The sequence below is a fragment of the Lynx canadensis genome, chromosome B3 (genome assembly GCF_007474595.2).
Source record: "Lynx canadensis isolate LIC74 chromosome B3, mLynCan4.pri.v2, whole genome shotgun sequence".
NCBI classification, from domain to species: Eukaryota; Metazoa; Chordata; class Mammalia; order Carnivora; family Felidae; genus Lynx; species Lynx canadensis.
Genome location: NC_044308.2, coordinates 9,447,447 through 9,471,980, shown reverse-complemented (window position 1 = coordinate 9,471,980; position 24,534 = coordinate 9,447,447). Strand labels below are relative to the sequence as shown.

General features: G+C 48.9%; 1 protein-coding gene across 11 annotated transcripts in view; it reads left to right on the top strand.

Annotated features, from left to right (window-relative positions):
- AKAP13 (A-kinase anchoring protein 13) overlaps positions 1 to 24,534 on the top strand; it is a 337,945-nt gene that overhangs the window by 295,294 nt on the left and 18,117 nt on the right. For 7 of the 11 annotated variants that reach the window (XM_030317452.2, XM_030317451.2, XM_030317448.1 and 4 more), the window contains 10 exons: positions 4,128 to 4,195; positions 6,330 to 6,396; positions 11,235 to 11,370; positions 12,978 to 13,090; positions 13,695 to 13,847; positions 14,459 to 14,709; positions 18,415 to 18,540; positions 18,653 to 18,770; positions 19,460 to 19,708; positions 24,386 to 24,462. In XM_030317452.2, the coding sequence (XP_030173312.1) occupies positions 4,128 to 4,195; positions 6,330 to 6,396; positions 11,235 to 11,370; positions 12,978 to 13,090; positions 13,695 to 13,847; positions 14,459 to 14,709; positions 18,415 to 18,540; positions 18,653 to 18,770; positions 19,460 to 19,708; positions 24,386 to 24,462 (1,358 nt within the window). The remainder of the gene's footprint in view (positions 1 to 4,127; positions 4,196 to 6,329; positions 6,397 to 11,234; positions 11,371 to 12,977; positions 13,091 to 13,694; positions 13,848 to 14,458; positions 14,710 to 18,414; positions 18,541 to 18,652; positions 18,771 to 19,459; positions 19,709 to 24,385; positions 24,463 to 24,534) is intronic. The other 4 variants (XM_030317446.1, XM_030317453.1, XM_030317444.1 and 1 more) reach the window with 3 other exon arrangements.

Here is a 24,534-nt window from a genome sequence, read left to right as displayed (position 1 = left end):
AAAGAAATAAACCAAGAAAGTTGAAAACTAACCCCCCCCCCCCCGGCGTTTTTCCCTGCCTCATCCGGTGCCTCTTCCTCCCTCCCCCAGGACGGGCACTATCATGAATTCAGTGTGTACATAGTCTGAATTTCATCATTTTATCTTCTACGTCAACAACCCTCAAGTCTTTGTAGTTTACATAAATGGTCCCACACACTATTCCTCATTCTGCAATTTGCTTTATTCTCCTCAACATTAGATCTGGGGGAGCCAGAACACTGAAGCAGCTTGAATCCAGATCGCTGACTTAGAGCTCTTGTATGGTGTTCCATTTTATGAATCTCTCAAATCTGTCCCAGTACTAAGTCACTTGGGTCATTTCTTTGTTATAAGCAGGAGTACACGGGACATCATCACCAGGCTGCCCACCAGGAAGGGAATTGCTAACTCATAAAGGGGGCACGTTGTCAACTAGCTGCCAAATGACTCTTCCAAAGTGGAGATGCCAGTTTCCAGATACCGGGGCAGATGCTGAGCGTTCCCACATCACCGTTGCCCACCTAGAATTGGCAGGCTTTTATTTTATCCAGCCTGGTTGGATACGAAATGGTGTTTCTCTGTTGGCTTAGTTTGCGTTTCTCTGATTTCTGGAGAGGTCAGGCACCGTTTTGTGTGGTTAAGTTGCCTGTTCAGTCTGTACAGCTTTTCTTTCTGTGTCTTACTGTTTTGCTACGAGTCTTTTAATACTTTCAAGCTACTGTTATTGTGTGTGGCGGTACATTTAATCGTGTTTCAAAATGCGTGGTTTTCCTCGTCTGTAACATGGGCTCGTTAGTTTCTGTCATCTGCGAACCCTTGCACGTTTTCTTTTGTCTGAGTGGAATGGAGCGAAGGAGAGGCTCTCTCTCCTACACAGGGCAGGGCCGGATGCATGGGATTAAAGAAGAGGTGTGTGAAACACTTAAGCTGAGCAGGGGTGTGTGAAAGACGGAGGGAAGATGGCCAGGGGAGCTCTGAAGCCTCTGCGTGAAGAGCCGGCGGCTCATCTAGGCCCTGGAGCTGGGTGGCCGCGCGCTCCCCAGCCTCTGCATGGCAGGCGTCCCGAGTGAGGCTGGGGCGCGGGTGGGCGAATACATCTGTCTTGCTGGGAAAGGGCTGCGGGGCTTGGCCTCCACTGCCGTGTACACTTCTTGCTGTGGGGCCGGCAGCGTGGAGCCCACCTGCCACCCTCTTGAGACACCTGGTGCTCCTGTGGGCCAGCAGCTGGGAACAGGGGTGCAAAAATTGTAAAACACAAAGTGAGACTCCCTCAGGGAGCTTTCTGTCCAGGGGACGAGTGTGTCCAGGACAGCACTGTGACAGAGGCGAGCACGGAGTCCCCCCAGTGCAGATGTGGCGACTCTCTCCTTCCCTGGGGGAGTCGGAGAGGACGTCGTAGAGCTGAGTCCTTCCAGCCCAGTAGGGGAAGGGACACAAGTACAAAACACCGTTCTCTATTCAGGGCCCACAGGCATGGCCGAACCTGGTGAGGGGCTGGACGTTCAAGCAATGCGTGGCGGGTCCCGTCAAGTCAAGCAAGAGATACGATCCTAAAGGTGACAGGGAGCCATTGAAGAGTTTTCGGGAGGTGAGAGGCAAAGAATTTAAATACAAATCAATAAAGACGTATGGTCCAGCCTACCTGTTGCCTCTTTGGCCCTTCCTGGAAGACCGTTGGCTGGAGAGGCGTAAAGTCTTGAGCCAAGCTTCCCTGGGGTCTAGATCCTAGGAGTTGCATTGCATGATGGGAAGAAGGGCATAGCCACGTTGACATCTCGGGAGTTAGGTGGATTTCTCTTCGTGATTCTGCTTTTTCTCTCAGTAGTAAAACAGCAACTTCTTTATCAAAATGGGTCATTTTCAAGTCTCAGAGAACTGGACAAATTAACAAGGGCCAGTGGTTTCCGGTTCTTTAGTGAGACATCCTCAGACTGTTTTCTTTTACTGATTAGAATGAGTCATTCCCCAGGGGTCTTTCTGCAGTGACCTCTTTATGCCCAGAACGGGACATTGCTGAGAAATCCCAGCATTCCCGTTCAGGGGTCCATAACCTCTCTTCCACTGCTGACTGGGGCAGCTTCCCCTGCTTACATGGAGATGCTCGCAGACCGTAGAAATGACAAGGAGCATGGCATCGAGGTCACTCCCTCGCAGTCTGCTCCCAGAGAAGGAACACAGCAGAGGCAAGAATACAGTTTTGACGGAGTTGAAACCTTCCAGGTTGTTCGTCTTGTTGACGCCTGTGTGAGCCTTCCCCAGGGGAGCCTCCCTTCCTGCTGCCATCGTCTCTTCTGGTCTGGTAACATCAGAAAGGTGGCCAGAGAATGTCGCATGGGGTAGAGTCGTAGAAGTTAGCTAGATGGGGGCCAGAGGCAGGCCTAGGAGTGAAGGGCCTAGAATACAGCCTCTTCCCCACTCCCCGACCATGACTGCAGACCGGTTCTAACTCTGACCCATCCACCTCTGGACTTGCCCCCAGTAGCCTCTTGTGTGGTGGTCGCCTCTGTCCAGACTCCTCCAGTCAGGGCCCCTCCCTGACCGTGCTCTGAGGGGTGGTAATTAGTGGTAATTCAGGTAACGTAGAAGTTGAAATGTCACACTGCATGAACCTCGTGGGACAATTCAATGGGATTTACTTTGGAAAATTATTCCCTTCTTTAAGAGATGGAACATGAAGAATCTTGTGGAATTAACAGACCGAAGGAACTTAGGAAATGTGGACCCTCCTTTCATTTGATAGCTGGGGAAACTGAGGCCCTGAGAACAGACTAATTAACTAATTAGCAGAGCCTCAGCCTGAATCAAATGTGGTTTCATAGCTGTTTTTCCTGTGCCCCTTTTAGTGTTAGTAAGTTGCTATTTCACATTCTGTAAAATGTATCAGGGCACTTGGTGTTTGGATACAAGAGGCCTAGTAGGGTCTAAAGCGGACATTTAAATGGGTGCCGTGAGCCAGGCACTGTGGTAGAGAGACTTACAGGTTCCACAGCACACAAGGGTCCCTGTCCCAGAGGAGCCCCTGGGGAGGAGAAAACCACAAGCGCCTCACAGTGCGGCGTGGCTGCTGGTACCGTGGGAGAGACCCCCGAACCAAGTAGGCGGTGCGGGCGCGACCTTCGAGGAAGGGCCTGTGGGAAGAGGCCGCTGGGGCCCGGGGTTCTGGCATCTGCGTCCCTGGGTCCTGTCCTCCCCGGCGCCCCTCCACTCTGCCGGATCCACACGTCTGCGCTGCGAGAGCGTCTTGGCCCCGGTGAGCGGGCTGACACGGGCAGGACCTGTGCTTCCTGCGTCAGCGTGTGAAGCGTTGCCTGCTGAATGGTGTCTGGTTGCTCTTATCGGGGAGATGCTCTCGTCACCGGGTGTCCCCGCAGACAGGTCTCTGGGCCTCCTGGCACAGTTCTGTTCTGTGACTTCATAGCAGCAGTAAGAGCTGACAGTGACCCTGCTGAGGCACAGAGGACTGGGTTTTTACATCAGCGGCTTTGGAGCTAAGGGAATAAGAAAGAAGGGCTGAGGTTCCCGTCCTTGGCAGATGTGGACTCTGCCCCGTCTTTCCGGAAGTCATCGCCCGCTTGCTCCTGGGTCGGGCAGGGCTCCCCAGATGTGCCCGGGGGGTTCTGATGACCTTTCTTCTGCGTCGCCTGACTCGGGCTGGGTTGTGCAAAGCTCAGGGTGGTTAAGATCCCAAGTGGAAGCATGTAAACAGGTGAACTCTCGGATCCACTCTCTGCCTCTGACACCGCTGTGCAGATTGCCCAGCTCCGGGCGAGGGGCTCTGCTGCTGGGTGTCTTTGTGCCTTAGACTTTCCGTGGCGACGGCAGATGCTTCTGCTTTTTGTTTCGGTAGCCTCTCCGCTTCCTGCCTGAGCGGCTCCACACTTGAAGTTTCCACTAATCACAAGTCGCATCTGCTGTCATTTCTCTTCCTCCAAATGACATCACACGCCTGCTTTCTGGAAGGGAACCACAGGCTGTAGTTGCAGTCAGAGCCAGATTCTGACATGTGAGTGACTTCGCTTGGGAGTCCACAGGCTGCCACGGCAGCGTGAAGTCAGACCCTGGGATATGTTTGCCCGAAGTCACCTTGAGCTTTGCTTGTTTTTCAGGTTGCGGTGCTTTCGTCCACAAAGGCTGCAGAGAGAGTCTGGCCTCCTGTGCAAAGGTCAAGATGAAGGTAAGACGTTTCTGAGCGGACCAGTCCTTGGGGTTGGGAGAGGCCAGGTTGTGGTTTTTGTTTATTGGGATCATTTGATACCAAGACTGAGACCAAAATAACCAGATCGTAGTTTGTCTTTAAAGCCATGGAGTCTCTTAGTTAACGCACTCGGGAGCCTGTGGGTTTCAGAACTCCCACGTTAAATACACATTTCTCCATGATGCAAATGTGTCTGGTGGTGTTACGGTGGTTTTCTTCTTAACCGTTTGTGCCCGCCTGCCTGGACGGTCACACACCTGGCTTCCTCCTGGTGCCATTCAGGGGCCTTGACCTCCCGAGGAGCCAAGGCGGGAGGGGAGGAGGTTAGGGTTTGGCACAGCCTGCCTGGCAGCACTTGAGTCCGCAGGGCACAAAGGGGTTGGCTCTGGGCACATGACACAAGAACAGGAAGTGCCAGGCATGTGGTAGCACCTGCTCTGGGAACGCGCACTGCACAATAATGGGCGCTGCTTGTCAGGTGGCCCTTCAGGAGAGTGGGTGTGGGGCATACCCCTAGGTACCCTCTGTGGTTTCTGGTGTTCCGGCCACCCATAAATCAACGTCCTTTTGTTCCTTGTCCGAAGAGTGCCCTCCATCTGCCGTCTACACAGACGCTCAGGATGCTGCCTCGGTCACCAGACGTTTATCTAATTGCAGTGGCCTCATGCTTGAGTGCGCGTTAGAGCCTGCTCAGGGACTTGTTAAAAGACCGCTCTCTCTGGCCAGCTCCCAGAGCTGCCTGTTCTGGGGCAGGGCCCGGGAATTCGCATTTCCCACAAGTTCCCAGATGATGCGGCTACCGCTAGTCTGAACTAGTGTAAAAATGATAGGCTTCTGAACCCCAGATCTTATCAGCCCATGGACATAAATTTGTTTGGCTCTTGAAGTAATGTTTTGTTTTTGTTTTTTGGTTAATGCAGTTATTTAAAAAATCGCATTTCGTATCAATTTGGATTTCTGATTTCTCCTCAAAGAATTGGAAGATCTCACAACCCTGGTTATTTCCTCTTACCCAGAATTACCGATTTTCACCTTGCTTGTTTTCCTTTTCTCCGTAGTATTTACCACCTTCTCAGGGTCTGTGCTTAACAGCTCGTATTATTTATTACATTGATTTTACATGGTCTGCACTCCCCAGCCCCCCACTAGAACGTAAGCCCCAGACTTGCCGAGCAGTCTGAAGTCAGGAATGTTTGATCTGTTGATTGATCCTAAGCGTCCAGAATGGTATCTGTCTTCTGGGTTTCCTAAATGCTGGGAAGATGGACGGGAAGTGGTAACGCACTGGGGCCCCAGTGGCTGCCATGCCCTCCACAGGATGTGTGGATTCCCTGTCCTCCCACTTGTCTGTCGTTCGCTGCCTGCCCGGCCCCACAGCATGGAGTTTGTGATCTCTGACAAGACAGCGCTGCTGGGAATGCACTAGGTTCTCATGATGGAAATGTAGCATCTCCCCTAGAAGAGAACACAGCCTGAAAATGGGGGGGAGGGGGCATTTTTTAATTTGGAAACCACCTGCTTCCACTAATGATTTCTCTCAGGGTAATTGGTGTAGTCTGTAATTTCTCACTCAAAGTGTTTCTGTCAGATGCTACAACAAAAGCCTCAACTAAAATTAGTGCTTCACCTGAGAACTATTTGGTACCTTGTTAATGCTGGCCACTGGAGAAAGAGAAAAAGGCACAGAAGCTGGCTTAGGGAACCCGCATTCTAGTGGGGAAGGTGGTGAGCGGGCTGTGGCCGTAAATGGGGGAGAATCTCTGTGGAGGCCTTTGCGGGATTCTCAGGGGCTTCCAGCCACCACCTTGGGAGAGGAGGAGAACGAAGGTGATGCTGGCTTCACTGAGGAGGTAGTTCTCGCCTGGTCTTGAATAGAAGAATGTCCCATGGCGAAGGCACAAGGGCATTCCGGGCAGGAGAGGCAGCCTTTGTGGGGCCATGGCACTTGGTGGGTTCAGAAGAGAGCCAGTGGGGGTGACGGGCGGGATGCTGTGGCCCGTTGGCCAGGAGCCAGGCTGGCTCTCTCTCTGCCTAGGCTTCTTGAAGTCTACAGAAAAGAAGTTGTGGACACAGCCTTCATCTACTTATTTATTTCCTTTTCCTCTTCGTCCAGCAGCCCAAGGGGACCCTGCAGGCACATGACACGTCTTCGCTGCCCACGGTCATCATGAGAAGCAAGCGTAAGTAACTCCGCCCTCCTCTCTTCCAGCCTTTTGACTCTCTGGTTCAGGACTTAAACATACTTTTGTAGTAATTCATTTGTTACTCTTAATCAAGATTTGAGTATTTATTTCGTGTTAAGTTAGAGAAGGCTGCAGGTTCACTGACCAGAAGCTTAATGTTCTGCCATCTGGCTGTCTTAGAAGGCTCTAGAAGGGTGTGTGTACTTGCTTAAAAGGCAGCCCTGTGTCCGTGTGTTTAAGCAGGTGACCCCGTGCATCTCGAAATTCCTCTTCCGAGGGTCGACGCTTGTTTTTAGGGCCTCACAGTTGCACCAAGAAAATGAGATCTTGCTGATTGAACTTCTTAGTTCATAAACTGTGAAGTTAAGTAAATCGTTCTCTTTTTTCCCAATGACTTCAGGTGGTACAGAAAACTGCGTAAATGACACTGTTCCGTCCACATCATGCTGCCTTCCCCAGTGTGTGCAAGGCTCCACTTTGGTTTTCCTTCACGTTCTCCCTTTTTCGCTCTCCACTCCCCCATGCCTTTCCCTCCTTAGCACCCACTGTAGTTATTTAACACATCTCTTTCCACTCAGCTCCGTTGTCACACATGTCTGTCTCTGAAAATGTCTCTTACTGTTTCACGTGTCGAATTTATATTACATAGGACCTATGCTTATTCATCCTTTTTTTTCCCCATCTGTCACTTTGAGATCTGCGCGTGTTGTTAAGTGTCAGCTGTTGCAGACTGCAGGATGTGCTCTTTCACAGACATGCTCCCCACTTTCGTTATCAGTCCCCCCTCCCCGCCAAAATCACCACAAGTGACGCAGCTCTGAGTATCATCTTAATTGGCCCCTACAGACACCTGTGTGGGACTTACCCCAAGGCAGTGTTTTTCAAAGTGTAGTTCCTGGATCCGTCGGAAGTGCGAGTTCCTGGGCCCCGCCCAGACCTACTGAATCCGAAATTCCAGGGGTGGCGCCCAGGGCGGTGCTCCAGGCCCTCCAGGTGAGGCTGGTGCACTGGCCTGAGAACCAGTGCCGCTCGCCTGGTTGCTCTGAATTCTTCCAGGAGATGGGGAATTCCCTTTAGGGAGATTAAGGCTGCTGGCTGCCCATCTCTGCGAGTAGATTTCTGGAAGAGAAGTTTCGCCAGACCGACAACCACTTTTGTCGGTGATCCAGCCTATTCCAGCACCTTTTACCAGTCTCATCTTCCTTAACTTTTTTTCCGGGACATTATCCCTCACTTCAGAAATCTGTTTGCTTCCAAAAAAAAAAAAAAAAAAAAAAAGAAATCTGTTTGCTTCCATATCAGATAAAATGACATCTTTTTTTCTTTTTAACATCTTTTTTTTGGGGCGCCTGGGTGGCGCAGTCGGTTAAGCGTCCGACTTCAGCCAGGTCACGATCTCGCGGTCCGTGAGTTCGAGCCCCGCGTCAGGCTCTGGGCTGATGGCTCAGAGCCTGGAGCCTGTTTCCGATTCTGTGTCTCCCTCTCTCTCTGCCCCTCCCCCGTTCATGCTCTGTCTCTCTCTGTCCCAAAAATAAATAAACGTTGAAAAAAAAAAATTTAACATCTTTTTTTTTTTTAAGGCTACCTGTCTTATGCCAGGTCGTGTGTGTTACCTCTGACCCCCACATGTATTTTTATTCCTGTGTTACCACCCCCCCCCCTCCACGAGTGTGGTGTAAGAGTACAGATAGTGGATTCAAGTCGTGTGGGTCGGAGCCAAGCGCTGCCTCTTAATAGCCGTGTGACCTTAGACATTTACTGCATCCCCACTCCGTCCGTCGTCGAAACGAATGACGGCAGTTTCAGTGGGTGCTCGACAGGTTTAAACGAGACCAAACCTATAAAGTACTTAATGGTAGGCCTCCTTAAGTGTTAGCTTTGGCTACTGTCCCCATCACCACAAAGAAGGAAACTGAGGCTCAGAGATACTAAGTCACTTAACCTGAGTGGAGTAGGGATCGGTTTCAAAGAAGGGAAATTATAACTTTCACTACCACCCCCATGCTGTCCTTTGAAAACAAAATTGTTCTGGGGCGCCTGGGTGGCTCAGTCGGTTAAGCATCCGACTTTGGCTCCGGTCATGATCTCGCGGTTTGTGAGTTCAAGCCCCGCGTTGGGCTCCGTGCGCACAGCCTGGAGCCTGCTTTGGATTCTGTGTCTCCCTCTCTCTGTGCTCCTCCCCTGCTTGCACTCTGTCTCTGTCTCTCTCAAAAATAAGTAAACATTTTAAAAAAAAATTTTTTTTTGAAACAAAGTTGTTCTTGGGGTGCCTGGCTGGCTCAGTCAGTGCAAGTCTTGATTTCAGGGTTGTGAGTCTGAGTCCCATATTGGGTGTAGAGGTTACATAAAAAAATTTTTTTTTAGTTTAAAAAAAAGAAAGTTCTTTATCACTTTTAGGGTTCTGCATAGCATGACCTCACTCAGCCTCTCCAGCTCTTTCTACTGATTCTTTATATACATCTTCCTTTCTCTTCTACTGGTTCCCTCCTTTCCACATTCATACGACATGATTATTTCCGCTGCTTCCTTCTCACAGCTCTCTCCTCATCAGTGTCCTGTCTTCCTTCTGGCCCATCCACATCCTTCCCACTCTTCAGGAACCGGTGTTTGTTCGTTCCTCCATCAGATTCTGTCCGCTCGCTGACATCCCTCCCGCCGCACCGAGGCTGTGCCCTGGGCCCTTGAACGCTTGGGCGTAGAGCCCCCTCTCTGTTGGGGCGGGGCCCACATCTCCGTCCTTGTGTGCTTCCTGCAGGAGGGGTCTGGTTGTGTGCAAGTGTAGCATGTTTCTGGTGTTTTATTATATCACCTTCTTCTAAATACAATTTGAGTTGGAAATTAATGGTTTTTATTAATTCTGATGAAGTCAAAAACATCCTGAAATACCATGAAGTCATAACAGCTGCCCCAGTACAATTTCCTCTAGTTCTTGACACTCCTGGGGACAGACAGACGATGCAGCTCGCATCTGGGACAGGAGCTCAGTTACCAGGGAGAAACCACTTGTTAACCCAAATGCTGGTGTGTCCAGTTGAACATGAAATCAGAGCTCTGCTTTCCTCTCTGGTCACGTTCAGGAGAAATACGCACTCTGAGAAGAACCTACTGTGTGACCTTAAACATATGTTGCATCTCACCCAGCTGTAAATTAAAAGAATTGGTCAAAATCTGTGTTCTCAAACAGCAAAAGCATCACTCAGGGAGCTCGTAAAACGTGTGGACGCCACAGTGCCCGCCCCAACGGCGGACAGGGCAGGGAATTCGCACATCTGACCAGCACCTCAGAGCTGCTGGGGAGGCACCCCCAAAAAGCACTGACCTCCCAGCCCTGTGGTTCCTTTTATCCCGAAAATTCTTTCAGTTTTGTTTTATTTCCCTTTGAATTATTCTGTTTTCCTCTGAATTGAATTCAATTTCATTTCAATTTATTTTCCTTTGAATTACCTTCTCTGTTTGAATGCACTGTTATCACACAATTCTTTATCCCTGTTGCCTAATCTCCATCCCACCCACATGAAACCACTCTTCTTAGTTTTATATGTTTATCTTCTTCAACTTTTTTTATTAAAATAAAGCCAACACCAATTTGGGTTATTAATTTTTTTTCTCCTTTAATAATTTGGATGAATCTTTTAAAAAAAATTTTTTTTAACATTTATTCACTTTTTTTTTTTTTTTTAATTTTTTTTTTTTCAACGTTTATTTATTTTTGGGACAGAGAGAGACAGAGCACGAATGGGGGAGGGGCAGAGAGAGAGGGAGACACAGAACCGGAAACAGGCTCCAGGCTCTGGGCCATTAGCCCAGAGCCCGACGCGGGGCTCGAACTCACGGACCGCGAGATCGTGACCTGGCTGAAGTCGGACGCTTAACCGACTGCGCCACCCAGGCGCCCCTAACATTTATTCACTTTTAAGAGAGAGCACGAGCGAGGGAGGAACAGAGAGGGGGACACAGAATCCAAAGCAGGCTCCAGGCTCCAAGCTGTCAGCACAGAGACCAATGTGGGGCTCGAACTCACAAACTGTGAGATCATGACCTGAGCTGATGTTGGACACTTAACCAACTGAACCACCCAGGCACCCCCATTTTTCTCTTTTTTTGTTTTTCAAAAAAAAATTTTTTTTTAATGTTTATTTATTTTTGAGAGACAGAGACAGAGTGTGAGCGGGGCAGGGGCAGAGAGAGAGAGAAAGACACAGAATCCAAAGCAGGCTCCAGGCTCTGAGGTGTCAGCACAGAGCCCGATGCAGGACTTGAACTCAAGCTGTGAGATCATGACCCGAGCCGAAGTTGGACGCTTAACCGACTGAGCCACCCAGGTGCCCCTTTTTGTTTTTTTTAAACATGAGAGTCTGTTGTGTAACTTTGTTTTGCACCTTGGTTTTCCCCCCATTGCAATGTTATCTTGGAGATCTGTGTTGGTTCATGGCGACTGTCCTCATTTTTTCAAAACAACATAGTATTCCAGTATGTGACATGCCATCATTTATTAATCAATCTTCTCTTGATACTCGTTTTTGTCTTTTGTAGTATTTTGCTTTGATCACTAGTGTCGCATTGAGTAACTTTGGACCTATGTCGTTTCAAGCATCACACGTGCATCTTGCAGAATAAGCGTGCCCTGAATTGGAATTACTGGATCAAGGGGTATAGGCATTTGCAGCTTCACTAGGTGTTGCTGGACCATCCTCTGTAGAGTTCCTGTACGCACTTACACTCCCAGGGCAAATCTAACCTGGAGACGTTTGCTTCTGTTTGGCATTTGTCGGAGGAGTCCGCCCTGGTGAGCTTGGAAACGTGTGCTTCAGTCTGTGCCCTCTTTTCCTTCACAGCCTCCCAGCCCAAGGAGCGCCCCCGATCCGCGGTCCTCCTGGTGGAGGAAACCACTGCCGTCCCCATGTTTGCCAGTAGACGGTCACAGCAGAGTGTCTCACTCTCCAAAAGTGTCTCCATACAGAACATTGCTGGGTAAGTGGGGTTTTAAACACAGCTCGGTTGACATCTAGGTGACAAGAGTGTAATAAAATAATCCTATAATTTGACAAAAAGATTCTCATCAGAAAAAAAATTGTGTAGGGGCGCCTGGGTGGCTCAGTCGGTTGAGCGTCTGACTTTGGCTCAGGTCATGATCTCACGGTCCATGAGTTCGAGCCCCGCATCGGGCTCTGTGCTGACCACTCAGAGCCTGGAGCCTGTTTCAGATTCTGTGTCTCCCTCTCTGTCTGACCCTCCCTCGTTCATGCTGTGTCTCTCTCTGTCTCAAAAATAAATAAACGTTAAAAGATAAAAAAAGAAAAAAAATTGTGTAAAGTATGACTTGGTGCACATCCAGGTGTACAGACAAGGAGAGTGGGGATTACGTTTTGAGGCACTGTCCTGACCGCCATTTTGTGACAAGGATCCCCTGTCAGCCAGGTTGTCCTATGCTTTGTGCACAGTCAGCCTCGCTTTGAAGGATCCCTAGTTACAAAGGGCTGGTTTTTAGATTAAAATAAGAAGTGGAAACGGGGGAAATGACTTGTTTCTGAATTTTGTCTGGTAATCACTTAAATTTTCAGATGTTACACTTTCCTGTTGGTCCATTGAACCTGGTGTTTTTGCTTCTCTTTAAATCTCTTTTCTGTCCTTGCGTCTGGACTCTTAAGTGCGTTCCATGGAAGTGAATAATGGGCCAGTTATGACTGTTAGGTCCCCACTCACTCATTTGCACTAAGTTCCTTTTGTGGTCCCTGCAAAAGTTGCTATGGCCCCCGACTGTGCAAGCCCTGGCTGTCACGGGGTTAGCACAGGACTGATTGTGATGTTATTGGCTGCTTTGGGATAAGACTCCCGCCTTCACATCAAGTAAAGAAATCATCTCAAATGTAGGACTCAAAACATATCTTGCACCTCTCTTAACCTAGGCTAGAGTAAAATTCTTAACTAAAGGATACAAATCTTTTGTCTCTATTTCCTAACCTCTGTGCTGGCTAGTGTTTCCTTGCTAAAAAAAAATGTTCCAGGTATTTTTATTTTGTTTTGTCTTCGTAGTGTTGTTCTTCAAAGGCCTTCCTTTCAGAGTTGTTACAGATCAAACTTGTTTGCATTATGACTTAAAAAATTATTCTTTGAATAAAATGTAAACTTTTAAATGACTCTGGCCTGCTTTCGTGTCCTACCACAATCATTTAGTCCAAAGAATACAGTTTATTAGAAGTGCTGATTAAATAAGTGTGATTATTTAAGGAACAAGGAGAAAGAGTGCAGTGGTTACACAGTGAGTTTCAGATAGAGAAATTTCTTGTGTAATGTGTATAGAGTTTAAAGGAGGAGTGTTCTCCCCGTTCTACCTATCATTTAGAAAAAAAAAAAAAATCAAAGGCCCGTAAGTTCAAGTTTGCAATGATGTCAAGTGCTTCTGACCTTCCTTAGTAGTGTTGCATGTGTCTGGGTTCCTGACGTAAGTAATTTGTCTTCTAATCATTGTGGTGCTTGCCGCCACCTATCATTTTAGAGTTTTTCAGGTACTCCTTTAAGAATGCAGACTGTGGCTTATCAAAATGTGTTTGCCAGTGTGTGCTTCTTTTTGTCCCCAGAGTCGGCAATGATGAGAACATATCAAACACCTGGAAGTTCCTGTCTCATTCGACAGACTCACTAAATAAAATCAGCAAGGTCAATGAGTCGACAGAATCACTTACTGATGAGGGTAAGAGGAAGTTACGGCTGTGTCTTATGCATCTGTGGGGACCGTGTGCCATTCCCTGAATGCAAGTGTTAATGGAATAACAGTTCCTGCCTCTTCCTTGCTCCTGTGAGGAGTCTCTGAGTTGTCTCGGAATCATCACATGCTTTGTAACGAACTGGTAATCAGACTTACCAGTTGTTAGATAGTTGTCCATTTGAGGGATGTCATTGATTTCATGTGCTTGTACTCTAGCACCAGCACTTTTTCTTCCCCTGGACTTTCATACACCGTCAATTCGTAGCTCTCTCAGCAGGTTATGAGCCTACTCTCTTAAACGAGTGAGGTTACCAGGTGCCTTCCAATTCCTGCTTCACCTGGGAATCATGTCTCAGTCACATTAAATATATGGGATATTTATCACGCTTAGCCAGAATCTTGACTGTAGAGTGTCTCAGTCCCAAACAGGAAATGATTCTTTTCTAGCCCTGGAATATGCATTCTATAAGTATCCTGTGTGTTAATGCAGTGTTTGTGTCTTACAAAGTTACCACCCAGGGAAGTCCAGTGTAAGCTTTCCAGAGCTCACAGACCCAAGATTCTGATACTGATCTTTTGATACTTTGAGGAGTAGGTACAGACATGAATGAAGGACAGCTGATGGGGGACTTTGAGATGGAATCCAAACAGCTAGAAGCAGAGTCCTGGAGTCGAATAGTGGACAGCAAGTTTCTGAAACAGCAAAAGAAAGATGTGGTCAAACGGCAAGAAGTGATTTACGGTGAGACCCTCCAATCGCTCTGCAAATATTTGGTTCGCATTGTGCAGCACTTTTAATCCGGTGAATCCCTGGACTGGATGGAAAGCCGGTTTTCAAGTACTTAGCATGTCAAAGATACTCTTTAAAAACTTTGGGGCCTAGAGACATGATCTTATTTCTGTCCTTCTCTTTCTCTTTAAAATTATTTCCTTTAATTTTATTGAACATTCTGTTTCATATGAGTGCTTATTTGTGCAACGGCCCCAGATAGAGATCGCTTGTGACAGTACAGTTTGAGTCCTTAAGCTACACTAGAAACCAAGCACAAGTTTTCTAGGAAACAGGATGCAGTGATTATGAAAGGCTCTGAATCCTAGAAAGACCACTTGGGAAACCACCATTTAAGAGTGATGGAATCCAGTATGCTGTCAGAAGAGTGTTCGGCCACATGCAATATGGAAGAATAAGAGGGAAGCACTTTAGGGGAAGGACAGCTATGGACCCAGTTTTTAAGTTTTAATTGGGCTCTAAACAGCCTTCAGCCTAAAGTGGCTCCCAGTAGCAGCGGGTGACCTTTGAAGGAGAATCCTTCAAAAGAATATTTCTGACCGTCCAGCTTTGTCCTCCCTCAGAGTTGATGCAGACAGAGCTGCACCACGTCCGGACGCTCAAGATCATGAGCGACGTGTACAGCCGGGGGATGATGACCGAGCTGCTCTTTGAGCAGCAGATGGTGGAGAAGCTGTTCCCCTGTTTGGACGAGCTGATCAGTATCCATAGCCAGTTCTTCCAGAGGATCCTGGAGCGGAAGAAGGAATCTCTGGTGGATAAAAGTGAGAAGAACTTTCTCATCAAGAGGATGGGGGACGTGCTTGTAAATCAGGTGAGCCACAGGAAGGATCTTTCCCACACAGTGGGGGAAATGTGAAGCTTCAGGGCTCAGTAGGCATGTATTTACATCGTGGCTGTACTGTTATCTTTGTAAGCATACGCAAATTATTGAATGTCTCTGAGCCTCACTTTCCTGTTCCGTAAACAAGGACAGATTTTCTCTCCTAATGCTGTTTTTTAAAATTAAATGCATACAGGGACGCCTGGGTGGCTCAGTCAGTTAAGCATCCAACTTCGGCTCACAGTTTGTGAGTTTAAGCCCTGCATCAGGCTCTGTGCTGACAGCCCAGAGCTTGGAGCCTGCTTTCAGATTCTGTGTCTCCCTCTCTCTGCCCCTCCTGAACTTTCACTCGGTCTCTCTCTCTCTCTCTCTCAAAAATAAACATTAAAAAAGAAAAAAAATAAATATTAAAAAAAATAAAATTAAATCTATACATAATCTATGTGATAGATAGTAAAAGCCCATGTTTCTTCTTCAGCATCCGTACCATCATCAGAAACAGTGTAGTTTAAGAAATCAAAAGCTAGAGGGGCGCCTGGGGCGGCTCAGTCGGTTGAGCGTCCAACTTCGACTCAGGTCATGATCTCAGGGTTTGTGAGTTTGAGCCCCACATTGGGCTCTGTGCTGACAGGTCGGAGCCTGGAGCCTGCTTCGGATTCTGTGTCTCCCTCTCTCTCTCTGGCCCTTCCCCCTCTCGAGCTCTGTCTCTCTCTGTCCCTCAAAAATAAACATTAAAAAAAAAAGATGTCAAAAGCTATTTGTTGAAAGTCTCAACTTCCCCCTGTGCCTCAAATCAAAAAGAACTCCTTTGGGGCGCCTGGGTGGCCCAATTGGTTGAGGGTCTCACTTCAGATCAAGTCATGATCTCACAGTTCGTGATTTCGAGCCCCTCGTCTGCTGTCAGCACAGAGCCCACTTGGGATCCTCTGTCTCCCTCTCTCTGCCCCTTCCCCATTCGTTCTGTCTTTCAAAACTAAATAAGCACTAAAAACAACAACAACAAATCTCTTTTATCTGAAAACCACCTGAATAAAAAACTATCTATAGAATAGTTCATAAAATAGACCTTGCTGATACTGGGTGTGGTGTGGTTTCAGTCCTACTCCAAAAACAGTTGGGCCAAAAGTTACTTTGATACTTTCAGATATGCTTGTCACAGACTATTTTTAATGTTTCTTTTTAAAACATTGTCTTTGGGGGGTGGGGGGGAAGCTGTTGCTAGTTTGGCCTTCACAGACAGAAGGGCACAGGTCACCCGCTCTTCTTCCCTCGCAGGTCTGTGCCCCAGGGTAGAAGCAGGGGCTCCATTGCCGGAACCTTTGCCTGAGCGCTAGAAGGGTTGTCTTTTCTTCTGCTCGTGAGCCCAGACCCTTCACTCGTTAATTCAGCGATGCATTCCGTCGTTCATTTTTCGTGTATTTATTTACTGGGCATCTACTCAGTACCAGGTGGAACCACAAAGGCAGATTCAGCGTAGACCTCCGCCTTGCGGAGCCCTCGTTCTCAGGTGAAAACCAGCTCGGTGTGGAGCAGACGCACGCGCAGTGCGGTACCTGCTGTAACGCAGGTGTCTGCAAAGGGCGAGCGGTCAGCTCTTCAAGTGAAGACCTTTCCTCCCTGAATGTCCTCTTCCAGCAGTTTCCACGTGTCTCTCTCTCTGCCCTCACACCTGCACGGGTACCTCATCTAACCTTGACTTGTGCTGTCCGCAGCTTGTTGTATTGAGCACATCCTCTAGTAAGGTCTGTGACAGTAGGACCTTAGTCCCCCATGGCATCATAGTCCCCCGTGGCATGCACTAATGGCTTCTGTGTGCCAGTTCTAGAATCACCCTGTCACAGTTCATGAGTTCGAGCCCCGCCTCAGGCTCTGCGCTGACAGCTGGAGCCTGCTTTGGATTCGGTTTCTGTGTCTCTCTGCCCTCCCCCATTTGCTCGCGCGCACGCGCGCGCGCGCGCTCTCTCTCTCTCTCTTTCAAGAATAAACATTAAAAATAAATTAGGATCACCCTTTCAGAGCACCTATATCAGAGGGGAGCAAACCACCTAAAATATCTCTGCCTTAGCTTCCCCTTTGGTAAAGGGGGAGACCCGGAAAAACTAGCTTCCCTGAACCTTTTTTCAAGATTTTGGGTAAGGATCAGTTTGTGTTGCCTTCAGAGATTTTTACTACAGTTGGAAGTCGATGTTTAGGATGCATGATGGGACCACGCACAGAAACACATGGGTTTACCAAGAAGTGAGTGTATCTTCAGATGCGTTGTTGAGATCGCACACATTTGGGACTGATTAAAGGGCCATGCAGAATTGTCAGGCTGCTGGCCTGAGGTACCTGAGATAAGCAGGTCCCTGAGTGATACTGGCTGTTCCTGATGTCTTTCTAACTCATCACAGTGAAATTTTTAAGACTATCTCACAGAGAACATCTAGTGGGTCCCCTTGTTTTACTACCGTGTTTGTGACAAACGGAAATTAGAACACATGTTGCATTACTTATGTGCATGCTACATAGACATTTCTGTGGTTATTGGATTTTTTTTTAATTTTTTTTAACTTTTTTTTTTTAATTTTTTTTTTTTTTTAATTTTTTTTTTTTTTCAGCGTTTATTTATTTTTGGGACAGAGAGAGACAGAGCATGAACGGGGGAGGGGCAGAGAGAGAGGGAGACACAGAATCGGAAACAGGCTCCAGGCTCTGAGCCATCAGCCCAGAGCCCGACGCGGGGCTCGAACTCACAGACCGCGAGATCGTGACCTGGCTGAAGTCGGACGCTTAACCGACTGCGCCACCCAGGCGCCCCTTTAATTTATTTTTAAGAGAGAGCGCAAGTGGGGGAGGGGTAGAGAGAGGAAGACACAGGATCCGAAGCAGGCTGCAGGCTCTGAGCTGTCAGCACAGAGCCCCACATGGGGCTTGAACTTACGAACTGTGAGATCAAGACCTGAGCCGAAGTTGAACACTCAACCAACTGAGCCACCCAGGCACCCGTGTTTCTTTAAATATATGTAACGGCTTTATTGAAATAAATTCAAATACCACTTAATGCACCCCTTTAATGTGTATAGTTCAGTGGGTTTTCATGTATTCACGGACTTGTACATCCATCATCACACTCAGTTTCAGAACATTTTTATGACCCTCTCCGCGCCCCCCCCCCCGCAACTGCCCCAGCCCTGGGCACCCACTAATCTGCTTTCTGTCTCTGTGAAGTTGCCTAATCTGGACATAGCTTTGTAAATGGGATAAGATAGTGTGTAGTCCTTTGTGATTGGCTTTTTTCATTTAGAATAGTGCCTTCAAGGTTCCTCAGTATTGCAGCATGTATTGGTTGATTTCGTTCCTTTTCGTGGCTGAATAATAGTAGTCCATGCATGTATATACCACCTTTGATTATCTTTTGATGGGCATTTGCTTATTTCCACCTGGGGGCACTTGTGAATATGGCATCCGTGAACTTTCATATCCATGCTTTTGTGTGGAGTAAATCTTCCATCCAGGAGTGGAATTTCCAGGTCATGTGGTAGCTTTTTGAGGAGCCGCCAGACTGTTTCCCAAAGCTGCTGCACCATTTTAATCTTTTGAGGGAATTCTTGGGGAGCCACTCTTGGGTTTTACAAAGAGACTGGGAACTCTGTACAAAATGGGGGTAAAACGTCAGCACCCCGACTTACGACTGCCCTTCTCTTTTCTCTGCAGTTTTCGGGGGAGAACGCGGAGCGCTTGAAGAAGACGTACGGCAAGTTCTGTGGGCAGCACAACCAGTCTGTAAACTACTTTAAAGACCTTTACACCAAGGATAAGCGGTTTCAGGCCTTTGTGAAGGTATCGGTGTGAAACGTGGAAAACCCCCATCATTGTCCGGGGCTCTGTGTTGCCGTCCGTTGAGCCGCAGCCCCCTTGAGCAGTTCCTGATGACCCGTTTTGTCCTTTGCAGAAGAAGATGAGCAGTTCCGTCGTGAGGAGGCTGGGAATCCCGGAGTGCATACTGCTGGTGACCCAGCGGATCACCAAATACCCGGTGTTGTTCCAAAGGATCCTGCAGTGTACCAAAGGTGAGCCCCCGTCTTCAGCCAGTCGTGTGTGGTGCCGGGGCACTGTTTCCTATGTCCAGCGTCTCCAGAGGCCCCAGTGAAGAGCTCCTGCTTGCTCTCAAACGTCCAAAAGAGATCCTGTGTTCTACCTTAAAAACCCGTTTCTTAAGTGAAAACTTGAAATGCTGGGTCACCAGACTTGTGGTGGATGACAGCAGGAAGGGAAGGAACCGCTTCCTGATTTCCTCTGGAATTGGCAACCAGAATACCTTCTCCCTGACCACTGGACAGGGCTGGTTCCCACCAGCTTTCTCCCTAAGTGCTAGACCTGCTGCTGTTTCTCGGGACTTACTGGTCTGTCTGTCTCTGTCTCTCCCCCCTGCCCCTGGGCAATGGGCGGTTACATTGAAGATGAGATAAAACAAAGGCATAAGTTGAAAAATTGATCCTCCTCTCCCTCCCCGAAATTGTTGGTTCCTTCTACTTTAGGATACGGCACGCAACTGTGTGTTGCCTGTGTCCTTGAAAACATATAACTTTACTTAGAACTAACCTTATGACAGGAATAGGCACGTGACCTTGGGTGTGTTGGCTTCGCTCTGGTAGCATGTCCCCGAAGGGAAAATGACGGTGGAGCAGGGAGGTAGGCTTCCCCCCGTCTACCTTGGCTGCAAGGATCCAGTAAAAACAAACTATTTCTTCCTCCAAAGACAATGAGGTGGAGCAGGGAGATCTCGCTCAGTCCCTCAGCCTGGTGAAGGATGTGATTGGAGCCGTAGACAGCAAGGTGGCAAGTTACGAAAAGAAAGTGCGTCTCAATGAGATTTATACGAAGACAGATAGCAAGTCGATCATGAGGATGAAGAGTGGCCAGATGTTTGCCAAGGAAGATTTGAAGCGGAAGAAGCTTGTGCGGGACGGGAGTGTGTTTCTGAAGAACGCGGCAGGAAGGCTGAAAGGTAAGGCTCGCTTTTTGTCTGAGTCTGTTCATGTGTCAGACAAGAGCAAGCAAAAAAATTTCTGGTACTTTTGTTAGCAGTCCACCGGCTGATTTGTCCTAGGGAGCCGCATCCACACATCACACGGGAGCAGCCGCCCTCGAATCGTTCTTAATTTTCTATCAGAAAGGACAGGCCGAGATAGCTCACAAGGTCCTAAACTCCAGTAGGATGAAAAGGAAAGTTAGGGAAAAGGGGGGGAAGGGGGAAGATTCTAAACAGCAAAGCTAGGTGGCCCTGCTCTGTTCCTGCTCCCGGTGACGCCGAGGGCGTGCGTGCCAGGGGCGGCCCCACGGAGTGGGAGGCAGAGGGGGAGCTGGCGCCAGGGCCTGTGTGGCGGTGTGGCTCTCGCGGGAGGAGTGTGGGGGTAGGCCCAGCAGCACTGGCGTCCAAAGCGGAGCACGCAGTAAAAAAATCTTAGCGTGGAAGATGCCACGAAAACGAAGGAACAAGTTGCTAGTAAAGGAGAGCCCCGGCCCTCCCTCTGGAGGCCGGTGAACATGGTGTGCCTCCAGCAAATGTAGGTAGTTCCGTCGGGCAGTGTGGGCGGGACGTGCGCCAGAGGCTCGGGGAGCCACAGGCAAGGGTGAGAGGAGAGATGGACAGGACTGGGGAGGTGGTGAGACGGCCGAGGGAAAAGCCATTCGGTCATGGTCTGCGGGCAGTTAGCACTGACCCTCTTCCATGACCATCATGATGCCTTTGACCCTGATGTTTTCCCTGAAGTCCTTAGGAAGACACACGTGCTTCCTAAACTTCATGCTCTCACTTACCTTCATTGTCAACGTTCTGGTGTCACGTGTCTCTTGTGGGCCGCCTGCGGCCAGCTTCTAATCAAATGTTGTATTTTGACCCAATCTGTAAGGTCCTGACAGCAGGGGACTTTCACCCGATCTCATGGCAGGATGCTCATTATATAATGTGAAATTCATAAAGCAATTTAGGGGGGCGTCTGGGGGGCTCAGTCAGTTAAGCGTCCGACTTGGGCTCAGGTCATGATCTCATGGTTTGTGAGTTTGAGCCCCGTGTTGGGCTCTGTGCTGACCTCTCGGAGCCTGGAGCCTGCCTCCAGTTCTGTGTCTCTTTCACTCAAAACATTAAACAAAATTAAGGAATAAAGCAGTTTCAAAAGACAAGAAAACAAACAAGCAAAAATCCCGAGTGTAAGATTACTATAAAAACGCAAGCTGTTAAGGAGGGCAGATTCCCCTACAGAAATGGGCAGCACATTTGGAGCTGGGGCCTCCGGTGTCCGTTGCAAGGAGTGGAACTGCCATCAGGTTCCAAGTCAGTGTGTGTGAGATTAAAAATACGTCACTTGTTCTGAAGACAGGTGGTAGAGGACCTTCCAGCTCCCAGACCGTAGAGAACTGTTCTGTTTAACTCCTGTCGACTCGATGGATTATTAAACTTGATGCTCTTTCTCTCTTTCATCTTTCTCTAAGCGAGAGACCACAAAAAATACTAATTTTCCATTGGGTTTTAATTCTTTTCTTTTAAAAGATGGGCTACATCAAGTTAAGGAAGTTATCATGAGGTTTGTTCATTCTCTGTGCTTGTGATTGATTGCTTAATAATTGTTTTCATCGAACCTGCACTCTCTGGGCCCTGCGGCGGCTCTGACCTCCCCAGCAGCACTGAGTCTGCCCGCCCCCATGCTGGCTTCCACAAGCCGCCTGCCCAGTGCACAGCCCCGCTGGCCTGAGACCAAGGCTGGGGATGAAACCTGTGCCTTTCTCTCGTCTGTGACGTGTCTGTGACAGCGTGGGTAACTGCTGTCGGCCAGCCCCCTAGCGTCCTTGACTGACGTGTCCCCACGCTTGGACCAAACAGCAAAGACTTCCCAGGCAGTCGCATGGCTCCAGAGGTGCATGAAGCGACCCTGCTCAGAGGTTGGGGTCTGTGCAGACGTGATCGCTCCACAGTCTGATGGGTGCGGGAAACAAGGGCTGAACGAGGCCGGGGGCAAGCGGTGAGGAGCGGCATTAGACTTACTCATGAAGGATGAAGTCGTGAAGGATGGCCTGGTTTGGGGCGGCAGAGACGGTGGCGGGGACACGGGGACACAGGCCGGGCGGCAGAGAGGGACCCAGTCAGGATGGAGACGTCCACAGCCGATGCTGCTGATCAGGGTGGGCAGACAGTGGGTTCCAGAGTGAGGGTTTTCAGCAGGAGAGGAACACATTGGACAGGGGATGCGGTGAGGAAGCAGCAGCGGGACAGGCTGGTGACAGAGACAGGAGAGCCCCTGCCGCAGGGGTTCGGGGCCAGCGCACAGGGCCGGAGCTCCAGCAGGAGCGTGAGGAGGAAGGACCGGAGTGCTTCAGAGGAAAGAAGGATCCCTTCCTGCCCCCAGCACGTGTGTCCCTGCTCCGTGGTGAACTTGAACTCTGTGATCCCTGAGGCTCCCTCCACACTCCGATGCTCTGAGAACCCGCTTCAGGCCTCTGCCCACATTGGCTGCTTGGGGCCGTCTTCAGGCAGCCTGGCCCTTGAGAAACGCCTGCCTCCTTCATAAGGACCTGAGTTTCCTAGAGCTGCTGCCTGGAGCCCGCACTTGACTCCTTCCTGCACACGGCACTTTGTGTGTTCACCCCCAAAGCAAAAGCTCCTGGATTCCGGCTGGGGAGTGCAGCTGTGGCCCAGCGATGGCTTCTGTGGCCCGAGGTGCCTCTAGCAGGGACAGGGGCTGGTGCAGAGTCGTCCTCCTCCAGGCGCACTCGTGCCAAGAACAGCCAATACGGTGCTGGGCACCCCTCGAACGGGACGAGCGTTGTTCTCCGACCCACCGACCCTGGTCATACAAGCCTCAGGATCCAACTAAGTTGAAACTTGTGTTTTGGAATTTTTTTCTTTTTTGGCAGACACCTGAATTATTTAAAAGTAAATTTCAAGAAACTTGTCAAAACTATTAGTAGTCCATAGAAAATTCCTGTGGTCTCAGCTGAAAAACTGTACCTCCCCAGGAATCAGACATCCTTGCTTCTGTTTTCTCTTTTTTTTTTTATTAAAAAAAATCTTTTTTTTTTTTTACATTTATTTATTTTTGAGAGAGAGACAGAGCATGAGCATGGGAGGGGCCGAGAGATGAGGAGACACAGAATCCAAAGCAGGCTCCAGGCTCTGAGCTGTCAGCACAGAGCCCGACGCAGGGCTCGAACTCACAAACCATGAGACCATGACCTGAGCCGAAGTCGGATGCTTAACCGACTGAGCCACCCAGGAGCCCCAACTTCTGTTTTCTGTATAGCTTGGTAGTAAATTACATGGGGAGGGGCTTCCAGTCGTGGGAAGTGGTAGGAAAGGCCGGAAGGGACCTGACCACCTGTAAGGGGGCTGCAGAAGCCCCCATTCTTTTCCCAAGGAATCATAGGCCCTCCTTCCAGGGAAAAGAAGACACAGGGGGGCCAGCCTGAGTTAGATCTCAGTAGATGGCTGATCTCCAGAGATGCCAGACTTTGTACTCACGGGAGGAATGGAAAATTTGAACTCCAACACAGCAAGAGTGTGTGGCATTCTTTGGGTTACTAGATCCAAGTGGATAGTTACTTTGACTTTTGTCTTAGTTGAGAGGGAGGGCTGGCTGTGTCCATGCTAGACAGAGTTTGAGGTTGCCTAGGAGATGTTGGAGCAGGGAGAAGAGCCACTGTGTTCACATGTACCTGTGAAACCAGAGGGCGTCGCAGAACCCTTCTGTTCTCCTGGGGTGCAGGGCGGGGGGGAAGCCCACCTTTATTAGACTGAGGCATTTTTATCCATCAGCTGTTGGCGGCTCTCTGGTCTGCTCTCCCACGCCTCTTCCATTGTCACGATCAAAAGTCGAGGATGTCGTGGAATGTGGTACTATTTGACATCTGTTAAAGTCCTTCCCAACTTTATTCTGGGAGAATTTTACTCTTTTTTTATGTTTTATTTATCTTTGAGAGAGAGACAGAGTTACACGTAGGGAAGGGGCAGAGAGAGAAGGAGACAAAATCCAAAGCAGGCTCCAGGCTCTGAGCTGTCAGCACAGAGCCCGACCCGGGGCTCAAACTCCGGGACCATGAGATCACGACCTGAGCCGAAGTCGGACGCTCAACCAACTGAGCCACCCAGGCGTCCCAGGAGTATTTTATTCTTAAAGTCTTGCCTTATGGGATAGATCTTTCCGGAACTGCGTACTCAAGCTTTCTCAAGATATGGCTTTGGTGATAGCTGCTGTTATTTCCAAATGCCTCAGAAGGGGTGCCTGGGTGGCTCAGTCGGTTAAGCGTCCAACTTTGGCTCAGGTCATGATCTCATGGTTTGTGAGTTTGAGCCCTGCGTCTGGCTCTGTGCTGATGGCTCAGAGCCTGGAGCCTGCTTCGGATTCTGTGTCTCCTTCTCTCTGTGCCCCTCCCCCGCTTGCACTCCATCTCTGTCTCTCAAAAATGAATAAACCTTAAAAAAATTTTTTTAAAATGCCTCTGAAAATCTAATGACCACATATGGCTCCTGCAAAAATATTAAACGGTCACCTTGGAGGAGAGGAGTGTACTGTTGGGTCCCGAGTGCCTTGCCGTGCGGGGTGGGTTGCTGAACTGTCCCCTAATAGAGGTGCTCTGACCGTGCTTCACCACTAAGTACTCCTTGTTCTTTCTCTCCTTCCCCATTTTCCAGAGGCTCAAGCAGTTCTCCTTACTGACATTTTAGTTTTCCTTCAAGAAAAAGACCAGAAATACGTCTTTGCATCATTGGTAAGCTGAATTGTTGGTGTCTTCTGTTTGTAATTGATGATGTTTGAAACAGCTGGAACAGGTATTGGGTCT